The sequence below is a fragment of the Caloenas nicobarica genome, chromosome 3, assembly GCF_036013445.1.
Source record: "Caloenas nicobarica isolate bCalNic1 chromosome 3, bCalNic1.hap1, whole genome shotgun sequence".
Taxonomy (NCBI): Eukaryota; Metazoa; Chordata; class Aves; order Columbiformes; family Columbidae; genus Caloenas; species Caloenas nicobarica.
Genome location: NC_088247.1, coordinates 99,555,974 through 99,581,696, shown reverse-complemented (window position 1 = coordinate 99,581,696; position 25,723 = coordinate 99,555,974). Strand labels below are relative to the sequence as shown.

At 36.2% G+C, this 25,723-nt stretch overlaps 1 protein-coding gene across 1 annotated transcript in view; it reads left to right on the top strand.

Moving 5' to 3' along the window:
* The window catches only part of USH2A (usherin), a 393,053-nt gene that overhangs the window by 122,616 nt on the left and 244,714 nt on the right, over positions 1 to 25,723 (top strand). The window contains exons 21-25 of the mRNA XM_065630575.1: positions 14,172 to 14,302; positions 20,181 to 20,307; positions 20,709 to 20,806; positions 22,312 to 22,492; positions 23,006 to 23,136. Coding sequence (XP_065486647.1) covers positions 14,172 to 14,302; positions 20,181 to 20,307; positions 20,709 to 20,806; positions 22,312 to 22,492; positions 23,006 to 23,136 — 668 coding nt within the window. The remainder of the gene's footprint in view (positions 1 to 14,171; positions 14,303 to 20,180; positions 20,308 to 20,708; positions 20,807 to 22,311; positions 22,493 to 23,005; positions 23,137 to 25,723) is intronic.

Here is a 25,723-nt window from a genome sequence, read left to right as displayed (position 1 = left end):
GTAAAGGCTGGGACTGATCAGTAGGCTTGAAAGTTTTACCTTAGGCCTTACTGTTATCTCATTTTAGGACCGCAAGAGCTCACAGTAGAGTGACAGATATTTGCATGTGTGCATCTTTTTATCTCTCAGTGCCTATAGTAGGAGTGTATTCCAATATAGCATTTGATTTTTAAATAATGCAGGTACTAGAGTAAACAGAATCCCCATCTGCCCCCATGACCAGGAAACAAAAATAAAAATTATTCAACACTGGGACAGGTAATCTGGGGTAAAATTATATATTTTTCTTCTCTTTGGGAAAAAAAAAAAAAAGAAAAAAAGTTGAATTCCTCAGAACTATGATAAGCCTTGACGTCATAAAGCACATTGACTTGTCTTTTGTGCTGCTGCTGAGTTTTTTTCCCCCCCCCCCCCTCTATCTGAGGAACCTGCCAGACAGAGGTCTCTTTCCCCCTCAGTATTTTTTGTCCTACTGAACATCTTCTCTCTATACTATTCCACCTTGTTTGGGAGTACTCTGCCTAAGCTAGAAGACAATATATAAAAGCTTTAAATATATTCTTTATAGCAATAACTTCACACCGGTGTTTTACACAGCAGTAAATCTTTTATCTGATTATTTCTGAAAACTTTTTGTGTTAAATAGATATATGGGCAAAACATTAATTCCACCCAATTATGCTATAAATATATACTAAAAGGAAGCAATGGGTTTTCCTGAACAACCCTAAACCTGTCCCCTTGGCCCCCTGTTGTACCACTTGGTGTTTGATAGGTTGCAGGAGGGGCCCGAGATAAAAGTTGTGTCGTCTTCTACTTTTAGTACAGTGCTGGCTATATGAAAGGTATTTAATACTGATAATAAGAAAACAGTCTGCCACATTGCAAATTAAAACTATTGAACCAGGTCATATCCTGGATATGTATGTTTTTAGGACTGTACTTGCTGATCTGAACTTCTGTCTTCCCACAGAAGTTCATCCAGCTCTCTTAGGGTAACAGTTTATTAACCATTCCCTAATACACATCGTAGATGGCAGGTGCTACAGTCTTTGTCATTATGCCCCAAGGCTAAGGCACTCTGCCTGAAGATATTAGATCAGCCAATTTTATTTGTGTTTATGAAACCAGCATTTCTATTTTCTCAAGTCTTCCAGGTAGCCAGAGTGAGCTCTGTAATTTTTTCCTTCCAGGCACTCATGGGATATTAATCATATGAACTTATTGTAGATGTTTATATTATGTTAAAAATGTTTTCAGACTGATCATATGCAGTGTGCAGGCTAAAGGGGAAGCATAAGCAAAAAAAAAAAAAAATCTTCATCGAGTAAGTTCTCAGTACAATATACGAGCATTTAGCCACACAAGTCCCATTAATGTTAATGGTCCCAAGCTTTCTTTTATTCATTGCAGCACTGATTGCACTTGGTCAGCTCTTTATCAGTTTGAAATATTGACAGCAGGAGGAGGCGTTCCCTTAGCCAGGCCTGACTGTTGCAGTGCTTTTAACTTTGTCATCCTGCAAATGCTCCTATAAATGGATTTATTTCAGCAGGTCCAAAATACATCAACCGTATCAACTTACTCTGGTGCTAGCCCCTTTGCATTGGCTCCAATTTGCAAGAGCATTGATTTTAAACATTGATCATTACTTATAAAGCACTCTGTAGTTTTGCACTTATTTATTAAACTAACTTGTTACCTGTGCTGATGCTAAAGTCCTATCTTTATCTTGTTAAGAAGCGATTATTTGCTCTCTGTGGTTCTAATTATGATTTAGATTATAAAACAAGACTATTCCTGGCAAATACGTTGACTGCAATAACACAAGATTTCCAAAATTTCTGCTATGCAGGTCCACTTTTCTTTTGGTGGTCTACATGTCTGCTTCAAAATTATTTCAGTGCTTTCTGCAAATAATATTGTGCTTACTACCGTTATTACAGAAGAGATTTTCCTTTTTTGGTCATATTCTTATGAAGTACTTTGTTTTGTTTTATTTGTTGGAAGAACAGGCTTTACTGTGATTTAACTGTGGCTTTTGAAGGTCATGCTTTCTGCTTTCTGAATATTTTTAAGATGTCTTTCTTTGCTGTCCTATATAATCTATGCAATGTTGTACAAGCAAGTAGGTGTAGCATAAAATATTCCCTCATATTAAGCAAGGAGGAATTACAGAAATACATTGCTGTTCTATTCTTTAATTGAAAGAGTCATTGTTACTGGTGGCACTCCATCTATTTCAGGGAGGGAAAAAAAGGAAAAAAGAGTAAATAACTTGACCTGATACTTAATATCTAAAAATCTTTGTTCTGACCATGTTTACATGGATGTAAATTGAGATTAGTCTTGTTATTCTAGGGTAGAGTTACAACAAGTGATGCTTAGAAGGGAGCCTGCCCTCATATTTTCTCCTGAGTAAAGAAAAAAATTAGTAAGTAGTGTCGTTGTTCATACAGACCATTTTTTCAGGCTTGCTAATTAATAGTGCTCTTTTATTCTGGTTTACTTTAAAAGTTCCTTGATTTACTAAAAATGAAGCTTCACCAGCAGAGGTGCCACCACTAACAGAATGCATTCTCTTTCTTCTGTAATAAATAGTGGGAATTTTGGTGGAGTTTTAGCCCTTGGGGGATTTTATTTTATGCATTTTCAAGTAATTCAGTGACTTGCTGCAGAGACAGGGAGGGAGGAGGGGGAATCTATTTACACAAATTACAGTCTTTGTTCCCATCAACCTTCATAATTGGATGAACAAAACGAAGGCTAGACTGGCAGGTACAACTATCTCAGGTAATATCTTTTGAGTCAGAAACAAATTATTAAGTGAATTGTGGAAGAGGGCAAAACCTTGTTGGGAAGATTCAGGGAGGGGGTGAGGTATAAGTGTTTTTGACAATGTCTACCATTGGGAAGACTTAGTGCATTGGAGAAGGAAAAGAGAGAGTTTTGTCTTGGGATGAAAGTCATCCCTTCTGTGAAAGTTTTGGTGCTATTCAGTGTATTCCTTTACAAATACTTTGCACTTGTAATCATTATGTTTTGGAGGTTTTTTTCAGTATTTTTAAAACATGAAATGTATTATCAAGATACTGCCTCTGCACTCTAGCTTTCAAATTTAGGTATTTCTTCCATTTATTTCCCTCCTTTAGAATTCTTTAATCTTTCTTTCATCTTTTACATTTTCCTCTCCTAAATTGTTCCAATTCATTGATCGAAATATGCCAATTTGAGTTACTTATTCCAAACACATGTTGGATTGTCACGTTAGCATTGTTAATTTTCAAAATATTAGGGTAATCCTGTGCAAACTTCGTTACGCTACTGAGCTGCATGTGCTAAGGGGGTGAAACGAGCTAAATGGGAATCCTAGGTGAAGCAAAGACTGCATAATTGGTTTCATGCCAGACCTTCTGCCTTTCACATAGGCAGGAAAGGGCCAGGGAAATGTCAGAGGTGGAAATCAGGGCAATGCAGTACTCCCGCAGAATTGCAAAGCGCTTGGCAACTGCAGCCAGCCCGAGAAATGGCCAGTGCTCAAGGTTGCTTTAAGACAGAAATACCCAGTTCTCCTGACTTTATAAGCCATCGACTGAAATCTTCCTGTACCTCAGGGCCTCAGCATAATTTACTGCATGTTATGGGAGGAAATACGTTGATAGTTCACAAGCGTTCCCTCCTCAGAGCTCTTACTGTGGGACAGCTCCGAGCTGGGTACAGAGCCACAGAACCATAGAACAGTTTGGGTTTGAAGGGATGTTCAAAGCTCATCTAGTCCAACCCCCCTGCCATGAGCAGGGACATCTTCAACCAGATCAGGTTGCTCAGAGCCCCATCCAGCCTGGCCTTGAATGTCTTCAGGAATGGGGCGTCTACCACCTCTCTGGGCAACCTGTGCCAGTGTTTTGCCACGCTCACTCTAAAAAATTTCTTTCTCATGTCTAGCCAGAATCTCCCGTCTTTTAGTTGAAAACCATTACCCCTTATCCTGTTGTAACACATATGAGGTTTCAAGGTACTCTGGAGTCAGCCGTGATAGTCCAGTGTTTCCTTTCTACAGCAGTTTGGGATCTGGATGAACTGTCAGTCCCATGCCTGAAAGCCTGGCTGCCAGCACTCGATGCACTGGCAGCATTCCTGCTCCGACGTAGCTGAGAGGAAAATGCTGTTCAGGAGCATTTCGCCAGCTCTCTAGGTCAGCGGTGTTAAACTCATTTTCACCGGGGGCCACATCAGCCTCGCGATTGCCTTCAAAGGGCCAAATGTAATTTTAGGACTATATAAATGTAGGAGTAGTTACTACTGCTCTAAGGCTATGCCATTTTACACTGGACGTGCCTTGCTGATACATTGATACAGTTCACCCTTTTAGTAGCAAAACACAGTTTATATTGAATATTTTGTAGAGGCTTTTTGATTTGATGTTTTTAAGTGCATCTATAAATAAGGTTTTGGCATTGTTAAGGATGAGGTGAGTAATTTTTTCCCCTTTCCCTTACACAAGCATCACAAGTAAAACTTTACAATAATCAGTGGGAGTTAAACTGGCTGTTACTTCAATCCTCCAGCAACACAGGGAACAGAAAAAAAGGTGACTTGAGCTATTGTTAGAGTGCATGGGCAAGGATTCTTGCTTTTTGTTTTAAATACGGGTGTCTTTCTATGAGGCATTACAAGTGGTAAAGATACAAAAAGAAACAAAAGAATATAGTCTCATACTTCTTAGTAATGTTGTATGTCCAATCACCCACTTTTTGATTTAGTCTATTACAATATTGTAATCAGTCATGATTTTCTGTGTTGCGGAAAGTCTCTCTGAGAGAAAGGGAGAGGTAGAAGAAAGAAAAAAAAAAACTACCAATGAATTTTGCAAAAGGAGAAATTTCCTTATTACCATCATTTAGAGTCATTCAGTCATGTATTCTCTAATCACTCACATTTTAAACAATAATGTAAAAATCAACACACAGGCAGGCTACAGCAAAGTGATCTTTAATTCAAGAATCCCATAAGGAATTAAAATTCTGAAAAGATGACATAAGATCAATCAATATCTGCCTGAAAATATCACAATATATGAAGGCTAAATGATGTTATGCTATGTGAAAGAAATTGTTAAGGAAACTATTTTCAGTATTCTCTTTATTTCTTTTTATTTATATTAATTGGTTGAATTTTAAGTCTTTACATGTCTCTTTTTTATTAGGAACAAAAAGTTGACAGTGTCTGCCCTAAAAAGTTTACAGTCAAAGTGTTAGACAGAATCAGCTATACATACATAGAGGGCAACAAGGGGAAATTGTATGGAAGTTATTTTTTTAATCCTTGTGCCTTGGAAGTTTAATTTATTCTTTATTTATTATTGCAATATAACTTACATTGGGCAAACAGAATTATGACACTATTAAGTAAAATGTTACGTGCTATATCCATTTCCTGTCATTATAGTTTTCTGTATCCCTTACTTTCTTGTTTGCCTCAAGTTGAATCTTTGTGTAAATTGAGCCCTTTATTTTAAGCCCTTACAGCCTGAGTTACATGGCTATTCATACCATTGAAATATCTTATGCTTATTTATGGATCATCTTTTCTACTGTTTGTGCCAGTGGATGTAGTTCAGAATTTGCAAATATACTTAGCTTCCTCCAGGTATTGATTAAAGTCTTGAGAAAATCATGCAGTCCTTACCAAACATGAAATGCACTGGAACACCAACAGATATCACTGCTGGTGCTGCTCTGTGTATCAGTTGACTTGTTACTTCTTCATGCACATCCTGACACACAGTGAAAAATCTCACCTCAACTCCCCAGCTGAGGAGCAGGTAACCCACCTGGGCAGGAGGAAGACATGACCTCTGTGTTCCTCCACTGCCGGCACTATTATGTGCCATCCCTGTTGCCCAGGTAGGTGACTGCACACAGGATTTAGCATAATATCTGTCTGTATCTATCCCCTGTGAGGTGTATTTGTCACATTAGCTGTATTACTGGATGTAGTACAGGAGTTTTTCCACATCCACCGTATACCACTGTATTGCTTTCCTAAAAAACAGAGGAGGGAGAGGGTTTGAGTTGTATTTATCACTCTGAAAGTATTTCATAGTATGTGATGATTCAGCAGATAGATAAATGCTATTCATTGCCGTGCTAGCTTTGTTTTATGCTTCTGTATGCACTTAACTCTTAGAGTGAGTGCAGGGCTTTGATTCTTGGGAATAAGCCAGGCTACAAATTGTTGATGAAACCTCCACAGCTGGCTTACTGCACCGGGTCATGTTTTCTGGGTCATATTCTTTACAGAAGCTGGGCAGAGCAGAGAAAGTTGGTGAATTGGGTGAATACGGCCTTCATGTTTGACAAATAACATGAAATCCCCTCTTCTGTTATTGGGCCATATACTTATAGTAACACACCACAAAAGGAAAAAGAAATTATAACAGCAGCTGATGCTGAACAACTACTACAGGTGGTTCTCCCCTCCCTCCTCAGTTCTGTCTTCAAAAACAGTCCAGGGACTGTGACTGCTGTATGCATGATAAATTCTTCCTTCTGTGCATTTGGAAACATTAGTGAGAGTAAAGCAGGGGGTCATGCGTATGATAAAGTAATTTCTAAGAGAAAAATGCTAGATTTTGTAGCTTCTCATGCAGCACTTACCTTTGTTTTCTACATATTGAAGATTGTGCAGAGTAGTTTACTTTTACAGTAACAGAGCCAGCATGTTAGCTTTATCCTGTTGACTTTCATGCCTCTAATCACACGGTAATGTAAAGAGAAGAGGGCCAAGGCTGTCTTTCAGGATTGCAGCTAACCCTACACATCCAGTGCAAGAGAAGTTGAACCGAGCTTTTCTGTTTCCATGATGTTCTGATCTGTAAGGGTGATGCTTTCACTGAGACTGAACTTAAGGTGTTGAAGTCAGTGTTTCGGCAGCTGTAGATCGTATTCTAAGTAAAATATTCTGCGTAAGTTCTAGAAAGTGGGTGTGTTTTCAGTGAGCATTTCATGCCAAACCTCAGAAAGCACTTAATTTACAGAGTGTGCAGTTCCTAGGTACAGAGGAACATGGATAACAGAACAAAATGTAGTGGAATATTATTAACCCTTTCAAAGCAGGACCTGGTGCACTTTCAAGGTGTAGTTCCATTAGGTGGCAAATATCTTAGAAGGCGATGAGTGAACCTTTACAATTACCTACACTGATGGAGGCTGAGGAAATAATTATTGACTGTCAGCAGGTATGTCATGGTGTATCTAGCACACTCCCCTGTGAATATGAGAAAAGTGAGTTTGCTATCTATATATGACTTGCATCTGACATTCAATTGAAATCCTTTTGTGAACTTAGTTCCTGCAAATAACACTGGTTTTAGGCTTCCTCTGGAAAAGGTCATTACATAAATTATAGTCAGGGGGAATACTGCCACAAATACTAATAGATGAAAATATTATGTAACTCAGTTAATTCTTAATTTGGCAGTCTGTTGCAGTTTATTGGTCTACCTTAAACCTCTGCATTAATTTGGATATGTTGTTGGCTTTTTTTCACAGTTGTACTGTGAGTAGCATTTGTTGCTGAGTTTGCAACCTGAAACTATGCTTTTGCTCTGTGGTGGTGTATTTCTGTCTAAAAGGTTGGGTTTTTTTCCCCCTTCTTGTTACATTTCCATTTTTGTCCTGTAGTATCCCTCAAGACACTCATTAGCTTATTTTAGTTATACTTCTTTTCCGTATGTACACTGTTTAATCAATAACCTTCTTCACTTGCCTCAGGATTTCCACGTTACTGTGCTTCCAGCTTCTGTGATGCTGTGTGATGAGATTCTGCCTTGGCTAGTACACTGTTGTCTAAATTTGCTGTGTTTCAGATCATTACACTGACTTTAATTTTGATGTATTTGCATTTTACTCAGTTCTAGTCATACTCTTTTCCCTTGATCAGTTAAATTACTCTCTGTGCAGTGTTACATTTGTACTACTGCTGGAAATACTAGCTAAAGCCTTATAATTGAAGTGCTATTTACAGCTACTGACCTCCGGCCCGTTTCTGATTTCACTGTGATGCTGACCTTTTATAGATTGCACTGTTGTAAATCTTCGAAGTGATTCTTCTTGTCATCATATTTCTAGTAATTATGATTTGCATTGCATTAACACCTAGAAGCCTCTCCCACCTTACCCTGGTTGCATGAGATGACCTTTTTTTATGCACTAATTCACATACAGGTAACAGAATACAGTTCTTTCTCTAAAGAATTTATCCTGAAATGAAGATGAATGCTTGCCTCTATTTCCATACTTTAAATATCATAGTTTGAATTAATGAAATTGCTCATAAAAGATCTTAGTCCTAGAAGCTATTTTCTTCCTTTTCTAACCAAATCAGAGTCTGTTGAACTTCTTTCTAGCCTATGTAAAGATAAATAAATAAAAATAAAGATTACAGGTCTTATTTGAGAGAGACTATATTTGAGTAAAATGTTTCTCAAATTTTGTTCAAGTTGGACAATAACATCAAAGAAAGCATGAGATGCATATTGGGCTGATGTTTCCTCTGTTCGTATTTCACATCAATATTAAGAGCAACACAGAAACAAACTTACAGCTGATCCTTACCCCAAGCAAGACTCGGCCCCTGAAGTTTCAAGATTACAGTTATTATTTCTACTCTGGTAGCTATGCTCTGAAAAAATAGTGCTGGCTGGATGGATGCTTGTTGTGTACTGTCCCAATGTACAGAAGTGGAAGACAGTTGTGAATTCTGTTCCTAGACTTGCTTAACAAATGAATTTGAGTCAGGACACCAGTTTCTTGATTGTATTGCTTTAAATGTCTGTGTAAACAACTGGATGTTGACTCTAGTGGCAGAGGAATGCTGACAGATAATGGCATCATCTGCATCGCCACACAAGGTTTCACCCTGATATGTGTTTTATGTGTGTGTTTCTGAACACTTCTTTTATTTGTTTAGGTAAATCTAGGTAGTCAGACTGTCCAGTTCCTCTTGGGCCTTGCTAAACTCTCAGGTACTTCTTGTGTCAATGTTTTGCAGATTGTCCTATTATAATTACATTTCCCTTCTCACGAAGAAGCTGTAAAGTACCTGTGGAAAGGTACATCTTTGCTTTGAACTTCTCCACCTTTGTTTTCTTTGAATGCTGTCTTCTTTGTATGTTGAGGGTGTGTTGGAAAGCTTCTCTGCTCCCTATTGGCCTTTTGTAGACAACCTCATGTGCTTATGTTGTGTTCTCTTCCTTGTGCCCTAAGTGCAGCAGTCCAGTCTTGTTCGCTTTATCTTCATATGAGAGTGTTCTCATGCCATGATTAGTCTTGCTCTGAGCAGGTTTGTGTTTTTTTGGTTTTGTTTGTTTGTTTGTTGTTGGTTTGGTTTTGAAGAACTGCTTTGTATAAATATAAAATCTTTTATGTATCAAGTAGGATTTATTTACTTTTTCCATGGTATTGAGGACTGATTGGACAGGTCTGGAATGGTCCAGTTAATTCTAAACTGCAGCTATTGATGTGCAGAGTAATATTAATACAGACTGACAATCCGTTCTTTAGGGAAGTCTTGTGATGTTCTGCATAATATGCAGTATTTGGAGAAGGCTAAACTAATACCCTTTTTTTCGATATATTAGTTTTTCTCAAATGTCAGTAAATACCTAGTGTCTGGATAATTTTTCTGAACACATGTTGGCATTTTGCTGATTTTATATGTATCTTAAGGCTATGGAGAACAAAACAGTAATGAATTTTTCAAACATTACAGAACCTTACGCAAGTGATATTGGCCACCATTTTTCAGGAAAGAACAAGGAGGCAGGGCATTTAAGTGATGGCTCTTGGGTGACATGCCTCAGTCATTGGCTGAGTACAGACTCAAGGTCTTCTAATTTTGAATCTCTTGATTTAACCACTAGGTATTACACTATTCCTGAAAAAGCATCACTCTCTAAGTGAGAGGATAAAGTGCTACTAATACATCAAATCTTATCAAATGACTTTAAACTTATCTTAGCTTTCTTTTCACCAAGGTTTGCTGTAAATCTTTCTTACTAGGGAGTAGCAGGACTTGTGTCCTTGCTAAAAGGAGAAGATTGATTTACTATATTTGTATGGAACCAGCAGCTTCCTATGAGTATGCAATAATGAATTGAAATATCCTATAGCTTTTACCCCTATGCAATGCTTTGGGAGACCTTAAAGACTGGAATATATTACAGAAGTCTGTTTGATAGAAGCTTATAAATGTGTGTCTTCTACATAGCATAACAGCACAACATGTGCAATATTCTTATTCTTCAAATACTCTAATTGATTGTTCATTGGGCTCAGTCAGCCAAAAGTGGAGAGAAACTTTGTACAGACATCATTAGTTTTTCTCCATTTAAAGATTAATCATGAAGAGCTCTGGCTCTTTAATTCTGTAATTTGTATATTTAATGGGCTGCTGCAGAATCTATGACAGTAATTAGCATAGCCTGAAAACTCATTAATACGCAACAACATGATTAATGCAGCATTAATGCAAACATGACTGAAGTTATTTGGGTTATGTAGTAAGAAGATTAAAGCTAAAATGTCCTGTTTGTTTTACCAGTAGTGGGTATAATGGGGTAGTAAGCAAAATAAGCAAAACCAGGTATCAAATTAGTCATTTTAGTGTAAAAGAAATACTCAGTTCTCATCAAGAGGATTTGTGGTTTTGCCTGACAGTTGGTTTCCACAAGAGATGTTACATATTTCCCCCTTTCATTCACTTGTATTCTGTGTTTATGGTTGTTCAACCTTTTAGTTTGATTTAGCTTTTTGGCAGTTTGAGGTATTAAGAGTATATAAAAGTCAGTCTTCAAATTGTGTCATTCTGGATAAAGTTAGACTTTTTTCAGAATATGGGAGTTTTGTACACTCTGATTTTAAAAACAATGGATTTTAAATTTCTTCTGGTTTTACTATAATCCCCAAAGAAAAGGGGCTGCTGACTTGCAATTGGAGACTCCAGTAAGAGTTTGGAAAAAGTTTGGGAAATTTTTTCGTGTGTGTTTGCATGTACAAATATGTGTGTATGTACATATGTATATGGACATAGATATAGGACTTTTAAGTTTATATTTTAGATTTCTACTAAAAAACTAAAGCAATTTAAAAATGAACAGCATTTATTCATCAATGGGATTATTAACTGTATGTAATGATTGTGATGATGAACTTTGAAAATATTTTCAAACGCATTAAGGTAATAGTAAAATATATACTTTCGAGCTTCTCTCAACAAAATGCAGAGCTATAGGCCATCACAAAGTATGAAGAACTCCATGTATTCAGCAGAGGATATTCATGAGTATGTACAAGAAAGTGTCCTCAGAGTTTCTTCTTTTCCTCCAATTCCACTGTCCATTAGGTGCAGCTACTTTAAATACTGATCTATTTTTGTGAAATACATTTTAAACGTGTTTTAGCTATTGTAATGTCATGCAGCATGCAGAAACACTCTCCCAGAGAGAGTAACAACTAAATATGGAAGTGTATAGGAACTGACAGTTTTACTCTCCATCTACCCCCTCCACAGTTAAACCCAAATTTTGTTTTATAATTTCTGTGGGAAAATGTACTTTGATTAGGCAAAAGTGTTATACACAATCTTAACAATAAGTAAGCGCTTGATGTTTGTAATCCTGAAGGAACTGCTGAGACCCTAATGCTGTAGTCAAAATTTTATATACGATTTCTATTGGTTTTAGTTGGTGTAAGGCAGAAAGAAGGGCTTTAGTAAGGTTAAAGAGATCACTTTCTTTGCCAAGAATTTTCTGTTCATTTGCTTGGAATGTACAATTACATAGTTATTTACCTGAGAAATCTTTTCAGATTTTATTTTAATTGCCATGTTCCTGTGAAAAATATTAATTTCACAAGTTTTTATCTTCCAGTGAAAATATTATCCATGTGGCAGAAGTTTGCTTAATAGTTGGCTTCTCCATTGCACTCACTTCTAGAAATATGGGAAAATATTAATATTGAAGAATGAAAGTACTTATTTAGAGCTAGCTTATATGAACTTCCTTATCTCATGAGAAACTTCAAAGATACCTGCATTTAAAGGGACAGTGTCTTTTTCTGAATTATGTAATAGGTGACAAATGTAGAAGAATTTGCTGTATGGGCTATGTCTGAAAAAGATGGTTCCTGACTCATCAATGCTTTATATGAAGCTATGGCAGCCCTACAGGCAGGAATTAAGGTTTGTTAGCCTTTTCAGTATCCAAAGAAGAAAGCAAGGTCTTGCATAACATTTGAAAACTTCTAGAATTACTGCAATATTACCATTATTAACCATTTAATTCATATTTTCTAACACAGTCTTTTTTTGCAGAAATTCAATTATTTTGTTTGTATTTGTCCTTTTGAATTAGATGTGAGGAGGGATCCTCTGGTCTTCAGAAATGTCTTCTGGAAGCTCATTAAAAATACTTGCAGGTTGTTGAATTAGCTGTGCTCTCCCATGCTGGGTTAGAGACCATCAGTCTCTGCCTTGCCAGCAGATACTGTGGCTGGAAATACTCTATCTCAAAGTAGCATAATAGTGGTTATTTCTGAGCCAGGCAAAGCTATGCTTTTCCTTAAGTATGGACGCAGTTGAGTTTTTTACTTGCTGGGCATTACTTATGTACAACTGCTTTTTGTATGCATTTTAATAGCAAGACTGATTTTCATTGCCTAGAGAATATGTCCCGTATCTGTGAGGGCATCATGTGATTTGTGTAAAAACATTTATGTGATTAGGAAATGGGGTCAGAGGATATTTCTTATGTGTACAGGTAATTAACAAGCATGATCTAGTATGAATGTGCATCGGAATTATAATTTTTTAAATTTTTTAAAATATAGATGCTGTCTACAAGAAAAACTTTTGTCACTTCCTGTTTTCTGCCTAACATAAGATAGTGAAAATGCATGTGAAAAGACTGAACAGTTTGAAGTTGGCTAAAGCCCAATAAATTATCCTGTTCTGTAAAAAGCACCTTATGCAGAAATGTCATGGAAGTGTTATAGTATAGGTAGATGTTGCTGTAGTTGCCTTTTCTTTTCCCTTTGCCAAAAATTTAGTACAGTAAAGACCTGGCTCCACCATAGACTCAGCCTGGAATATCTGGATTTGCACATTAGAAAAACTGGGCCATGCTGGGCATATGGTTTTGTAATTTTCTCATTTATTTTTCTAAGATAATGTTCCAAGACACAGCTTAAAAGAAAGACATTATATTCATAAAAAATTGGTGGTTATACAAAACATGTTTACTTGTAATTATATTTCTCAATACTGGATGCATAATTTATGAATTGTGTCCTAAGATAGTTACTGACGAAGTTTATACCGTGGACAATAATATTCCAAAATTTACAAGCTGTTTAATTAGCTTGTTGTTTTGATATTTTATTTGTGGTAAAAGGTAATGTAAAAAAATCTATGGTATATGAGAGGTTTTTTGTCTGTTTTGTTTTTTCTTGTATGTAATTTGAACGAAATTTCATGTACTGAGACAATATTTCATCAGAAACCCAATGGAGAGCTATTGATAATGATCTGAAGAGTTCTTAACTAAGCTTAGTTAATGAATTGTTCCTTGGGATATTACTAATTTTTGTTAAAACTTGTTCTTTGTGCACTTAGTTATATGTATTTATAAAAGAATATATATAAATATATATTAAAATACGTATGTATATATATGTATATATCTTTAGGAACCAAACCCCCACATTCTTCACAGAAATCCTTCCATGCAAGAACCTCATTTCTACTTTACCAGTAGTAATGTTAAGGGACAAGCAAAAATATACATGAAAAACCTCAGCTCTTAGAACAGTATGCTGATATTCAAATTTCATTTTTTTCAAGAAGTTACTGAACAGCGTAAGTTAACCATTACATATCTTTTTTTAAAAATGAGTAAGGCTCTGAAATTACGACAATTTCTTTCAAGGGCTGATTCAGTCTAGATTAGTAAAATTTCTCCTGCAATGACTGGCAGAGTTTTAGGTGAACAAAACTTCCATGATTTTGGTTTGCCATTTTACTGCTGTTTTAAAACAACATTTGTTTGTAATTACACTGTTAGAATGCATAGGATTTCTGGCATTAACCATCTGCTTGCTTTTTCTAATCAGGTATTAAAGTGAAATTTAGAACACAGGAACCTGATGGTTTGATTTTTTTCTCTGCATCACCTGGGAATCAAGAGGAATATATTGCACTTCAGCTGAGGAGTGGACGTCCTTACTTTCTTTTTGATCCACAGGTAAAACAAAAGACAGGATCCTATAAAAATGGCTTATATTATTTCTTTCAGTGCTTCTTTACATACTTATCCCTTAAAAAACTTATTTCTGATTTAATTGATATAAGTTAACTAGCTCTTCAGAACCCTTAAATAACTGGACATTTTGGGCAGACAAACACTGAAACACTAAAGCTTTGCTCATTTTTTGTTATGTTTGCCACAATTCACAACTTGGTTTTTGCATTTTTATGGGTTTGGATTTTTTGTCAGTACCACCAAATAGTACTACAGCTTAAAGTACCAAGATTTCAAAGGTGAGCAGAAATCATTTTGAATTACCAAATAAGGGTTGTATATTTTTAGTCAATTATTTTTAAGCCTCTCATCTTGAGACTTTGTCTTTTCCTACTGAAGTCAGTGTGTTGCCATTAATGTGAGGCAAGTTGTCTCTGACTTCTAGTAATAACGAGGGAAATATTATTAAAAAAATCACCAAGTTAAAAATGAGGCTGCATTCCTTGCACTTCTGTTTGGGTATTTTCTGTTTTCACTGCATCCCAAAATTGGATCTTCTCATGGAATAAAAAAGCATTACAGACTCACTTATATTTCATAACTATACAAGATACTGTAAGTAATTATTGTTTTTTCTAATTATATTGGCAGAATGAGGTATTGTGCATCCTTTTCATAAGTTTACCGCTGCCTCCGGGTTGCTGGGTGGCCTGGTCGCTATGTCAGCCCTACCTTCCACCACACCTCTGTGTCTCATTATGTGATTGGCCTTATGTATACTGCTCTGAGGGGTTGAGCAGAAATGCTTAACGATATGAAGTGGTGGAGATTTAAAGATTTGATGATCCTCCGCTAACCTTTGCTTCCTGAGCTCTGCTGTGGTCCAGGGACTGGTGCTCCATGAAGATGCAGAGTTGTTGTGCAGCAGGGAAACTCCTCATCAGCTCTGAAGGATCTGTGAAGGAGGCATAATGCTACACAGAGGCTAGTGTGTGTGTGATCCCTGTGCTAGAAACCATTAAATCTGCTTCTGTCCCCAGCATATAAATTTCTATTATTTTCACTGCATTTACGCACAGGCTTTTCCTTGCTGCAAAGTGAATCAGCGTGTACTTCTTCAATTTTTGGGACCATGCTTAATGTTGTTATCCACATTTCAATAGGTACCAGTTCTGTTTTATCTCTTTTACACCTATACCTTCACTTAACTGCAAAGGAATTTTTATTTCCTTTGCAAGAGCTTTCTAGGTGTAATAGTTTGACTTTTTTTTTTGGGTTGTTTGGTTTAATGGGAGGGGATGTCTTTCATCTAGTATTTTACTGCTTCAAGTACTATTCCTAGCCTTCCATGCAGAATTGCACCTTCTGAAGTAACTTTGTCAGCTAGGTTGGATTCATTCCCAAGAAGATGTTGTGTTTGTTTGGATTCATGGTATTTGGGGGACAGGGAGGAAGGCAGGGGCAGGTGGAAGAGTGACTGCTTTGGGGCTTTTTTTCTCTTTTTCTTCTTTTAATCCTTTTTATCACTATCTTTTAACCTTAAAAAATGCAGGTCTTGTCCATATCCAGTCCCTAGAGCTTCTCAGTTCAGCAATATTTTCAATAGTTACTGTCTTGGGTTTCAACAAATTAGTTGTTTATTAATATATCTTCATTTGTGTTTCATTTGAGTCAGCCTGGGACAACTCTGTCCCATGCTGATTTTTATGACCATCACTTCCATACTGTTCCCTACTATTAAAGTCTAAAATAGCCTATATTGCCGGTTCAGTGACTGCTTGTAGGAAAAAGAAAAAATAAATCTTTCATTCAAAGTGTTCAGGAATAGTTGTAGGTCTTAACATTTGATTTACTATAGATATTTCTTGAAAGCGAGTATTTTCAAATTTCTCATAGTATTATGGAAGAGATTTCTGTGCTTTCTCAGGCTCAGAAGTAGCGTACTGTGGCCTACGTCAATATAATTCTTTTAGTTATAAACTTTTTTCAGTCTTCTGTATCCTTAATATGCTGTGCTACCTTACTATCTTTAGCTTTGTTTCTGTGTTTTCTGCATAGTTTGTTTCTTTTTTCTTTTTGTCGTTATTTGCTATTCTTATCTTTTTAATGTCAGGTATCATGTACTTAGGAAAAATTCTTAATCCTTCATTTGTGCATCACAGTTTGCATTAGTATGCAAAGGTTTTAATTACATCTTATTGACATAATGTGGTTTCTTAACCAGGTTGTATGCATCGTTTTCTCTAATCATGGTCATGGCTTATATGATAAGCATTTATGGCCCTGCCTCTGTGCTCTTCTTTTAAAAACCGCAAAACCTCATTTTTATGACAATTGTTTCTCTGCTGCTTTTTAGAGCAACATGGTATAATATTCTGTGCACACTTCCAGCTGTGTCCTGTCACAGGTTAATGATTTTTACCTTTAGTTCCTTTCAGGATTCTGGTATGTACCTTTGCTCATCAGCAGCAGCATGTTTTCTCATTGTATCTGCTCTGGGGATGGCCCTGCCAAGTCTTCTTAAGTGGAGATTCTTCCGCAGCTCAACTTCTTCGTTCTCTAAGTTCTAATTTCAAATCCTTTTCTTCCTGTCCATTTATACTTCTCAACTTTATGTACAATACCATTCATCTGGCTGTTGTCTGACCATCTCATTTGTCTCCCTTTTGTGTTGTCCAGCTGCTCTCTTTTCCTTACTTCTTTTACTGTCATTCTTTGTGGGTTTCTACTCATGAAAGGAGACCTGAGGTTATTTACTAACAGATGTCTGCCTCAGTCCTGTCTGCATAACCAAATTCCTCCATAGACCTTCCTTCAAACTCAGTGTGCCTTCAAAACTTCAGGTGTCCGTGGAGTTTCTTCTCATCATAGTACCTTTAAATCCAGTCCTGAACTACACAATCAACTCTAGCTAAATTTATAGTTATCATTCAGCAGCTACAGGTCATTTGTTCTATCTTTTTCCCAGAAAGGCACTGAATATTTTATACAAAGTGAAATCACTAAGAGTGGAAATTTAAGGTCGATCTTGAGCACCACTTTCCTTAGTGATTAGGACAGTCTTCTGAGGACAAAGTATTGGGATTCTTCTCACAATATGGAGAGAGTTGAATCCAGCTCTTCCATTTTAGAAGATGAACCATTTACTAACCTTTACAGAAAAAAGGAGGAACACTTGTTGCCTTTGTTTTGTGCAGAGGCCGAAGTAGTAGGCAGTCTGAGGGTGAGCTGAAGATGGAGAATACCTAGCTATGAATCCTGACTACACCTTGCTGCTTGGCACTGGCAAAACTTCAGTACTTGTTCACCTTCTCAGTTGTAGGAGTTTGGGCATTGAAAAAACTTGACTGGGAGAAGTGTAGTTACAATCAGACTTTGGCACCTGACCAGTATCTTTGAGCACCCATATTCGTGATGCTTCTACATATTTTCATGAGTGTAGTCATCAGCATGAAGAGCCACAGAGATTCATATTTACTTATTTATTATCAAGAGCTACTACAAACTAAGATTTATTGTATGGCTCAGCAAACTAATCCATATTGGGTTCCCTATGTGTGATTTCTAAAATGCATAAAAAGCCATTTCACAACAGGGTATTTGTATGTGATCACAGAGTTGCTCGAGTAGCTCTGGATAAAGTGTCACACAGAGGCCTCCAAGGCAGTGTGTGCTGAACCCTGAATGCTACTTTTTTTTCTTTTTTTTTTTTCCATTGAAATGAAGCACAGGTTAGCACATATGGTTGTGTGGTCCCAGATTGAATTGGTTACAAATAAATGTGGTTTCTGGTGTATGAAACTGTTAATGCACCAGACTGTTGCCAAACATAATATGAAGAACCACTTATTCAGGCACCTGATCTTTAGAATGCAGCATCGTTTGTAACAATTTTAACGCTAACTAAGTACACTTTGATGAGACAGCATTTAATAAAATGCTCATTAATTTCATCATTAGCAAGGGTATGCTAAGAAGTAAGCCAGTTTCTTATGTCACGCCCAATTAGCATCCCATGCTAGTAATCCCATTAGTATTGTTGAATTCACTAATGGAAAAACTAATGGGCATGCTACCAGGGCACATTAATTGGGCATGACACCAGTTCTGGTTTTAATTATTAAACTACGATAATGAAATGTGTGTTTGTAAAATATTAAAATGTTGAAATAGGAGGGAAGACAATAAAAAATAGTATATGAAAAAGTGCACATTAGTATGTAAGGATATATAGCTTTGTATTGTCACCATGGGACAGAGGACTGCTGTACAAACAGCCTCAGTACCAAGAGGCTGGCTGAATGGAGTAGGAAACATGCTGTAAGTATTCATGGGCAAATATTTTTTCTGTTATCATGTACATATGTACACATCCTATATATTTTATGCACAGGATACACAGTGACAGTCTCCAACTCAAAATGTACTATAAAATGTATACTGTGTTTTTAAATCTATTTTCTGACAGGCAATTTCTAATAGATGCACATCTCTAAAGGCAGAATACAAATTTTTAACAAGACTTTTTTAGTATTAATCACAATAGGTGGTTGTTTTTATCAACAGGTTTTCTTCATATACACAAGTCTAAGGTCCTTGAGCCAGAAAAAGTACTAGAAGATCTGGAAAAAGAAAATTGAGAACTGTCTTGTTTGCAACTGCAAAGTAACAAGCTAGTTCCCCAAATTATAAGGAAGTTGTTTTTTTTTTCTTTTATATGTTTTTTGGAAATTGATTTTTTTGAAGCCTATCTTAAGCCATAAAGTAACTGCAGAGGTCGTGATTCTTTAATGTTATGTAGTCTATGCAAAAAATGGTCTTACTGTTCAATAGTTGCTTGCTACATAGGATGATTCTATTTTGTGAATTCAACAGATTAACTTTTCTTTCCCACATTGTTCAAGTACAGTAGAAGATCCTGAGTCAATATTACAGGAATTATTGGGAAGACTCTTTGAATATAAATCTCAGCAAAATTCTTGAAATACATTAATTTTATTTTTATTGCATCATTACATGAATTTATGGGGTATTTTGCTTGGTTGTTTACAGTCTTGACGTTTGGTTTGGCAACAGCATCTGTCATATCCCTCTTACTCAGCGAGTCAGGAAAGATTTCTCTGCATTTTGCCATGAATGTCTCTTAATTCACCCACTCATAATTATATTTTTTTGTTTTAATAAAACCAGGTAAAAATTCTAGTTAAAATGAAAAACATCTTTACAAGCATCCCTTGTACAAGTAAAAAAAATCCTTAATAACTACCTCCTATTTTTTTTTTTCGCCTGAATCTCTTGGCATGACCTTTTCCTTCATATGTGTATTATACCCTTTCACCTAAAAATTCAAGTCCTTTTGATACCAGGTTAGCAGAGACAGAACACTTGCCTTCATACTGTCCTACAACTACATCTCTTTTTTGGGTCCCTTCTTGTAGACAAGCACTGCAGTCAATAATCCTGCTAAGCAGTTGCTTTCTGTAGATGGCATGTTGAGTCACGGCCATCAAACTTCACAATCACAGCAATTCATGAACTAGTTAAATAGAGTCTTCATTAAAAAATAAATAAAAAATAAGAAATCTGAGGGATACCAGCCTCAGTAATTTGTGTCTCATCCTTGTCTTTATCAGGGGAACGACACAGGGTTTTCTATTTTTAATAGAAATGGAGCTAGATTCTTGATCCCTCATTTATTATTTGAGAAGGTTAATTTAGTGAGGGAATCAGTCTTAAACATAATTCAGTATTCCAAAAGAAGCAGAGGACTTTTGTCTTTATTTTTAGATGTTATATACTGCAGAGTGGTATAGAGAGTAAGGTATAAGTTTAAATCTTACTTTGAAAATATTCTAAATCAGATTCTTTTGTTAATAAATAGGGATCTGCAGTAGCAGTCACTCCAACTAATGATGGTGGAAAAGAGTACAATGATAACAGCTGGCACCAAATAATTGCTACAAGAATTCAAGCACTGGGAAATATCACAGTGGATGGGCAGTACACAGGTAATCATCCAGTTCCATTTTACTTTATTATTTTAATATTTCTCAGGGTGTTGTTCACTTGCATACTTTTCGACAGCTTGTCTTCATCCACACAGCAAAAAGTTCACTCAGTTTTCTGACAAAATCACTAGTGTTTTGTCTGTGCATCTGAGGTGTCTGTCCACTGTGAATCTTTGGTAATTTAATACTATGTATGAGGAGTTTGTATTTTTGGGCTTGTGACTATGATTGTGTTAACATTCTTTTGTAAAATGGAGTTGTAATTATTTCCAGGATATGTATGGGCAAGTGGTAGGATATTATGTTACATTAGCCTCTTTTCTCAAATGTGAATATTCTGTTATTGAGTTGAAAATCTGTTGAAAGCATTAAACGCAAGAATAATTACCTATTTTGTTCAGGTTCTTCCTTAGCAACTAGTGGCAGTACCATTATTGGAGAGAACACCGGAGTTTTTGTTGGAGGCCTTCCACAGGGTTATACTATTGTGAGAGAGGATGTAGGTGAGTATGACTGTGGTCTATGTAATATGACAAATCCAATACAGTGGCACTGAATTAACGGCCTTTGCAGTACTGTAGGGAGTATTGACATTGTGTCAGAAACATGAGGACAGTACTTAATTTGCATAATTATTTACAAAATTGTTTTACTAAAAAAGTAAGTCTGGACAGTTTCTTGAATTTTATATTTCAGGATAGACTAAAATATCTATGTAGCTGATTTCATCAGCCATAAAGCCATGTATGAGGTCTGTGTACATTTTAATGAATTTTATAGACAGAACTGATATGCATGTGAAAGTTATGGGTCTGTTTTACATTCTAGATTTTCAAATTCTGTCCCAAAATACACATACAAATTATTATTACTAGCTTAAGCACAGGGTTATGCATTCCACCTGGATGCAGGGATGCAACATGCTGGCCTGTTTTGGTGTGAGTTTGGATCCAGCAGGGTTTGTTGCATTGAACTCAGTGGTATATGAATATATCTGTATTCTACAGCTGTATTTATGTGGAGCTGGATTGTAGCTGACTTCCAGAAGAAGTCATATATAAACTTAGTATATATGCCAAGTGTGTATTCTACCAGCAGATAACAGAGAGGTGACTGCATACAAAACCAGTATACAATCAGCTGTTCTCAGTGGATTCATATCCAGGCTTTTGGGTTTGTGGGGTTTTTTGGTTTGTTTGTTTATTTGTTTTTCCATATTAAGCTGAAAGCCAAACTGGTTTTTTCAGTTTGTATTCCCACCACTGATAAAGATGTGAAATTTAGTTGATGGCTTGATGTGAGGTACACTAGAGCACAACTCCCTCTTTTCCTTCCTTATGTCACTTTACTAAAACCAGGAATACGTTCATGTGTTGTTCTAAAACTGTGGTTTATAAAGTAATCCAGGATGCCTGCCTCGGAAACCTTAGCTAAATAATCAAAATGAGATTGACTATAAATATCATTCAAGAGAAGGCCATCTCTAAAACTTGCTTTATATTTCTGCCCCAGTAAGGAAAGAGTTAGCAGCCGTAAATTGCTATTTTTTTAAGCAAACAAGGAAAGAAAAACTTCCTGATGAAGCTTCTAAACATGTATTCATATGACTTAGCTCTTGCAATGCTGTCTATTTCTATTCAGCAGTTGCATACCTTTCTTCACAATTATTGTTTTGTTTAAAGAGAGCAAACCCGAAAACTTCCCTTGGAATCTTCATGGAGTAGATTTGTGCTGTTGATTTGAAAATACTTGTATGCAAAATCTTTAAACGTTTAATGTTTTCCGGCTAGATAGCAGTAGCTGCTGTCTTTAGTGACTAGATCCATTCAGAAATCTGCATTTAGCTTGGAGATCAGCTTTATGAAGTTGATTATTGGCTGATTATCACTGCGCACACGGTCATAAAAGATGGGATGAGCATGTACAAAACACAAATTAATCCCAGTGTTTAGTTGCAGGTGGTTGGCTTAAAAAGAAATTATTTTTCTTTTTGCAGGGGTGAAGATGATAGTCCAGAAAGGATTTGTGGGGTGTCTCAGTGACATATTTTTGAAAAAAGTGCATACTCCCTATGAGAACTGGGAATCTTTGAACTGGCAAGATGCTGAAGAGCAAAACAACGTCTATCATATTTGGGAAGGATGCCCTGTTGTCCTCTCTGAAGGAGCACATTTTCTTGGCAAAGGTAATTTACTGTAAAATTTGCACTAGCCCAGTATGATCTTGAGATATAAAAGGTGATAATATCAAAAGTACTGCAATGTTCTGCTTTTCAAATTAGTTTTAGTTATATAGGATTATTTTTTAATGGTTTAAAATTTGGTTTCTGGGTTTATGGGAGACCGCCATATGGAATAAGAATTGCACTCGCAGACAGGTAGTGCTGCTGTAGTTGTATGCAGATTTGATATGCATGTAAAAGGTGAAGTTTCACATTTGAAGAGACACAGATACCTGTAATGTATCAGAAAATGCCAGGTAGCAAAATTTAGGATGTTGCACCATTTTGGTTTGTTGCAGTAGATTATGGAAAAGTGTTCTTTACAAAGCTCAGTGATAAAATTGTAACCTTTGATTTTGAAACCTTTGAGTTCTTCAAGTCAAAGTAGAAAGTAGCACCTAGGCTTTTGCTTTGGTTTCTTGAACCTATTTATTTATGTGTTTGATTAAGGTATGCATGTACTTACTTTCTTTCAAGGATTCCTGGAACTGCACTCAGGTGTTTTCAGTGGTGGCCTGGAATTTGAGATTTCATTCAAATTTAGAACAGATCAATTGAATGGATTGCTTTTGTTTGTTTACAATGAAGATGGCCCAGATTATCTTGCAGTAAGTTCAGAAATACAAATAACTATATTCAGATATGACATGTGATTTTTGTCTTCTATGATATGTGTAGTATTTAAAGAAATTTCAAACAATAGTTATTTTAGTGGTTTACTTTTTTGAAATGCCGTGCACAGCAAAGTGTAAGGGGAGCAAAAAGACTCCAACAAATGTGCAGAATAAGTTACCTGTGTAATTTTTATCATAAATAAGAAAGATATCAATATCAGAAAAGAAGAATTATTCTCTTTGCTGAATTAAAAGTGATTAGAAAAAAGAATAAGACGTATTAAAAGCTTTTGGTTCATCCCTGGGAAAGTATAAAGTTACCCCATTTCCCAGTTCTCATATTAGAACAAAATCAAATCAATTGTAACTCAAGAAATTAATGATAGAAATTGTTTGGTTTCCTAATAAAGCTTTCTCTTTAAGGTATATGTAGTTTTTCAATAATCAGTAGGATTTCTTCATTTTTATTTGAAATAATGATTGTCATAGAGACAGAAGTTAGCCGTCCAGCTTAATCCCATCTCATCTCTGTCACTGTTTTCCCAATACTGTAGAGGAAGCTGCTCAAATCCTGTATTAAGCACATTTGCGAAATAGGCATGTAAACTTTCTTGTTGTGTCTCTGAAATAAGACTCGTAAAGCTCAGGAGTACTCATTCTTCAGTCTTTTCCAGTATTTTGTTTAAGGTTGAATGTGTTTTCAAATTTATTTAGTTACATGGCTCTGGATTTTCATATTTTTCTTCCCCCAAGGGTTTTGAACATAATTAGACAGTGTTTACCACTGCTTAGTGAGTCAACTATAGTTACTACTTACACCAACTAGTAGATATTAGATTGAAAGTAATATCTCTTTTTAGTTGATCCAAGAAGCAATTATTGACATTTAGACTTTTTTGAGGGTATTGTTACTTTTTATGACCTAATCTGCCCTTTCTTAATTTTTATTGAATTTCATATATTTATTTATTATTATGTAGCTGTTTTGCTAATGTCTGTCGTGTCACAGACTGTTTTATTTCATGACATTATATCTAATGTGCCTTTTCTTTTAAACTTCTGACCTAAAACGTATAAATATATTTTTCTAATCCTCAGGTCAACTGTAACTTACTGTGTATTACTGACTTTTCCAGCAGATCATTTTTTCCTGGATTTTTAATTCTGCTAGACCTGATTGCTTATAATGAGTTGAAATAACAAGTCTTGATAATTGTGTTATTACTTTAGTTTTGCCACCAAGTAATGACCAAGATTGTGAGCTAATAGCATAAGATCCTATACACTGAAAAGACTCTGAAAATACCTATATCTCTGTAATTCACAGTACAGGGGCACTATTTACATGAACAGTATTGACGGGGTAAAACATGGGGTTTGTTTTTTTCTGGAGATTCTTGTGGTATGTGATCCTTTTTTCCTTTCTATTGTTTTGTGAAAGACTAACAGAAATATGGGAAAACAGCTTCTGACTATAAAGGAGAAAGGGGACTTAATACATTGAAAGTGCAGTCAAAAGCACAAAGTAGGTAGACAAAATACTTTCTATCTCTACTCATACTTCCAGATTTTTGGCAGGTTTTTTAAATTATTATTATTATTTATTTTTTTAGCACTAACAACTGTGTTTAGATAATTTTCTTAGCATTTATCCTAACCCAAGTAGATTTTTTCTTTAATCTTACTTTACTCGTGACCTCAACATCTCCTTAGCCTTTAGGTGAGGAATTTTAGAGAGGATGAGTATACACATGCTTTTCCAACCCTTGCAGCTTTGTATTCTGCACATACATAATGATGACAGAAGGTTTTTCCATACACTTGAGCTCACAAAAAAAGGTTAATAGAAAGTGAAAATAAGGTGTGTAGCATGTTGCGCATCAGCTGTGATGTCTTTGTTAGGAGCTTTGGTCAGCAGACACTTGCATTGCAAAACAGATTAGAAGCTTTACCACTTATCCTGACTGCCAATGTAAGATGGTATTCCCTGACCCTCCCCTTTGCATAGGTCACAGCTCTCTTATTAGCTTTATGGTTTTGGAATAACTAAACCAGACACATGGCCGGCCTGCTATCAAACAGCCAAAGACTCTGTATTGTCTTCCACCCAAGACAAAATTATGTGCTAGAAAGGTGCTCTGTGTAAAGGTCACTTCTTCCATGACTTCCATGCCCTGAAAATTAACTCAAGCTAGAGGGATCAGCCTGTTCCTTTTTGAATCCAGGCACAATAATTATGAGCAAACTGTGACCAGAAAAACTAGTACGAATCACTGGTTCTCACTCTGTCATGTGTTTCCTCATGAGGTTGTGATTGAAAGAACATATCTGTGACTGCTGGTAGGGATTGCATTACTGATCTTGATGCTGACCACTTCAACAGCAGTGAAAGCCTAAGCACTGCCCATTTTATGTGCGATAGTGGCATCAGCTCCCAAGACATTGTAGCTGATGAACCTGATGTCAAATTCAAGAGATCACAGAATCACAGAATGGTTGGGGTTGGGAGGGACCTCTGGAGATCATCTAGTCCAACCCACCTGCTAAAGCAGGTTCACCCAGAGCAGATCACACAGTAATG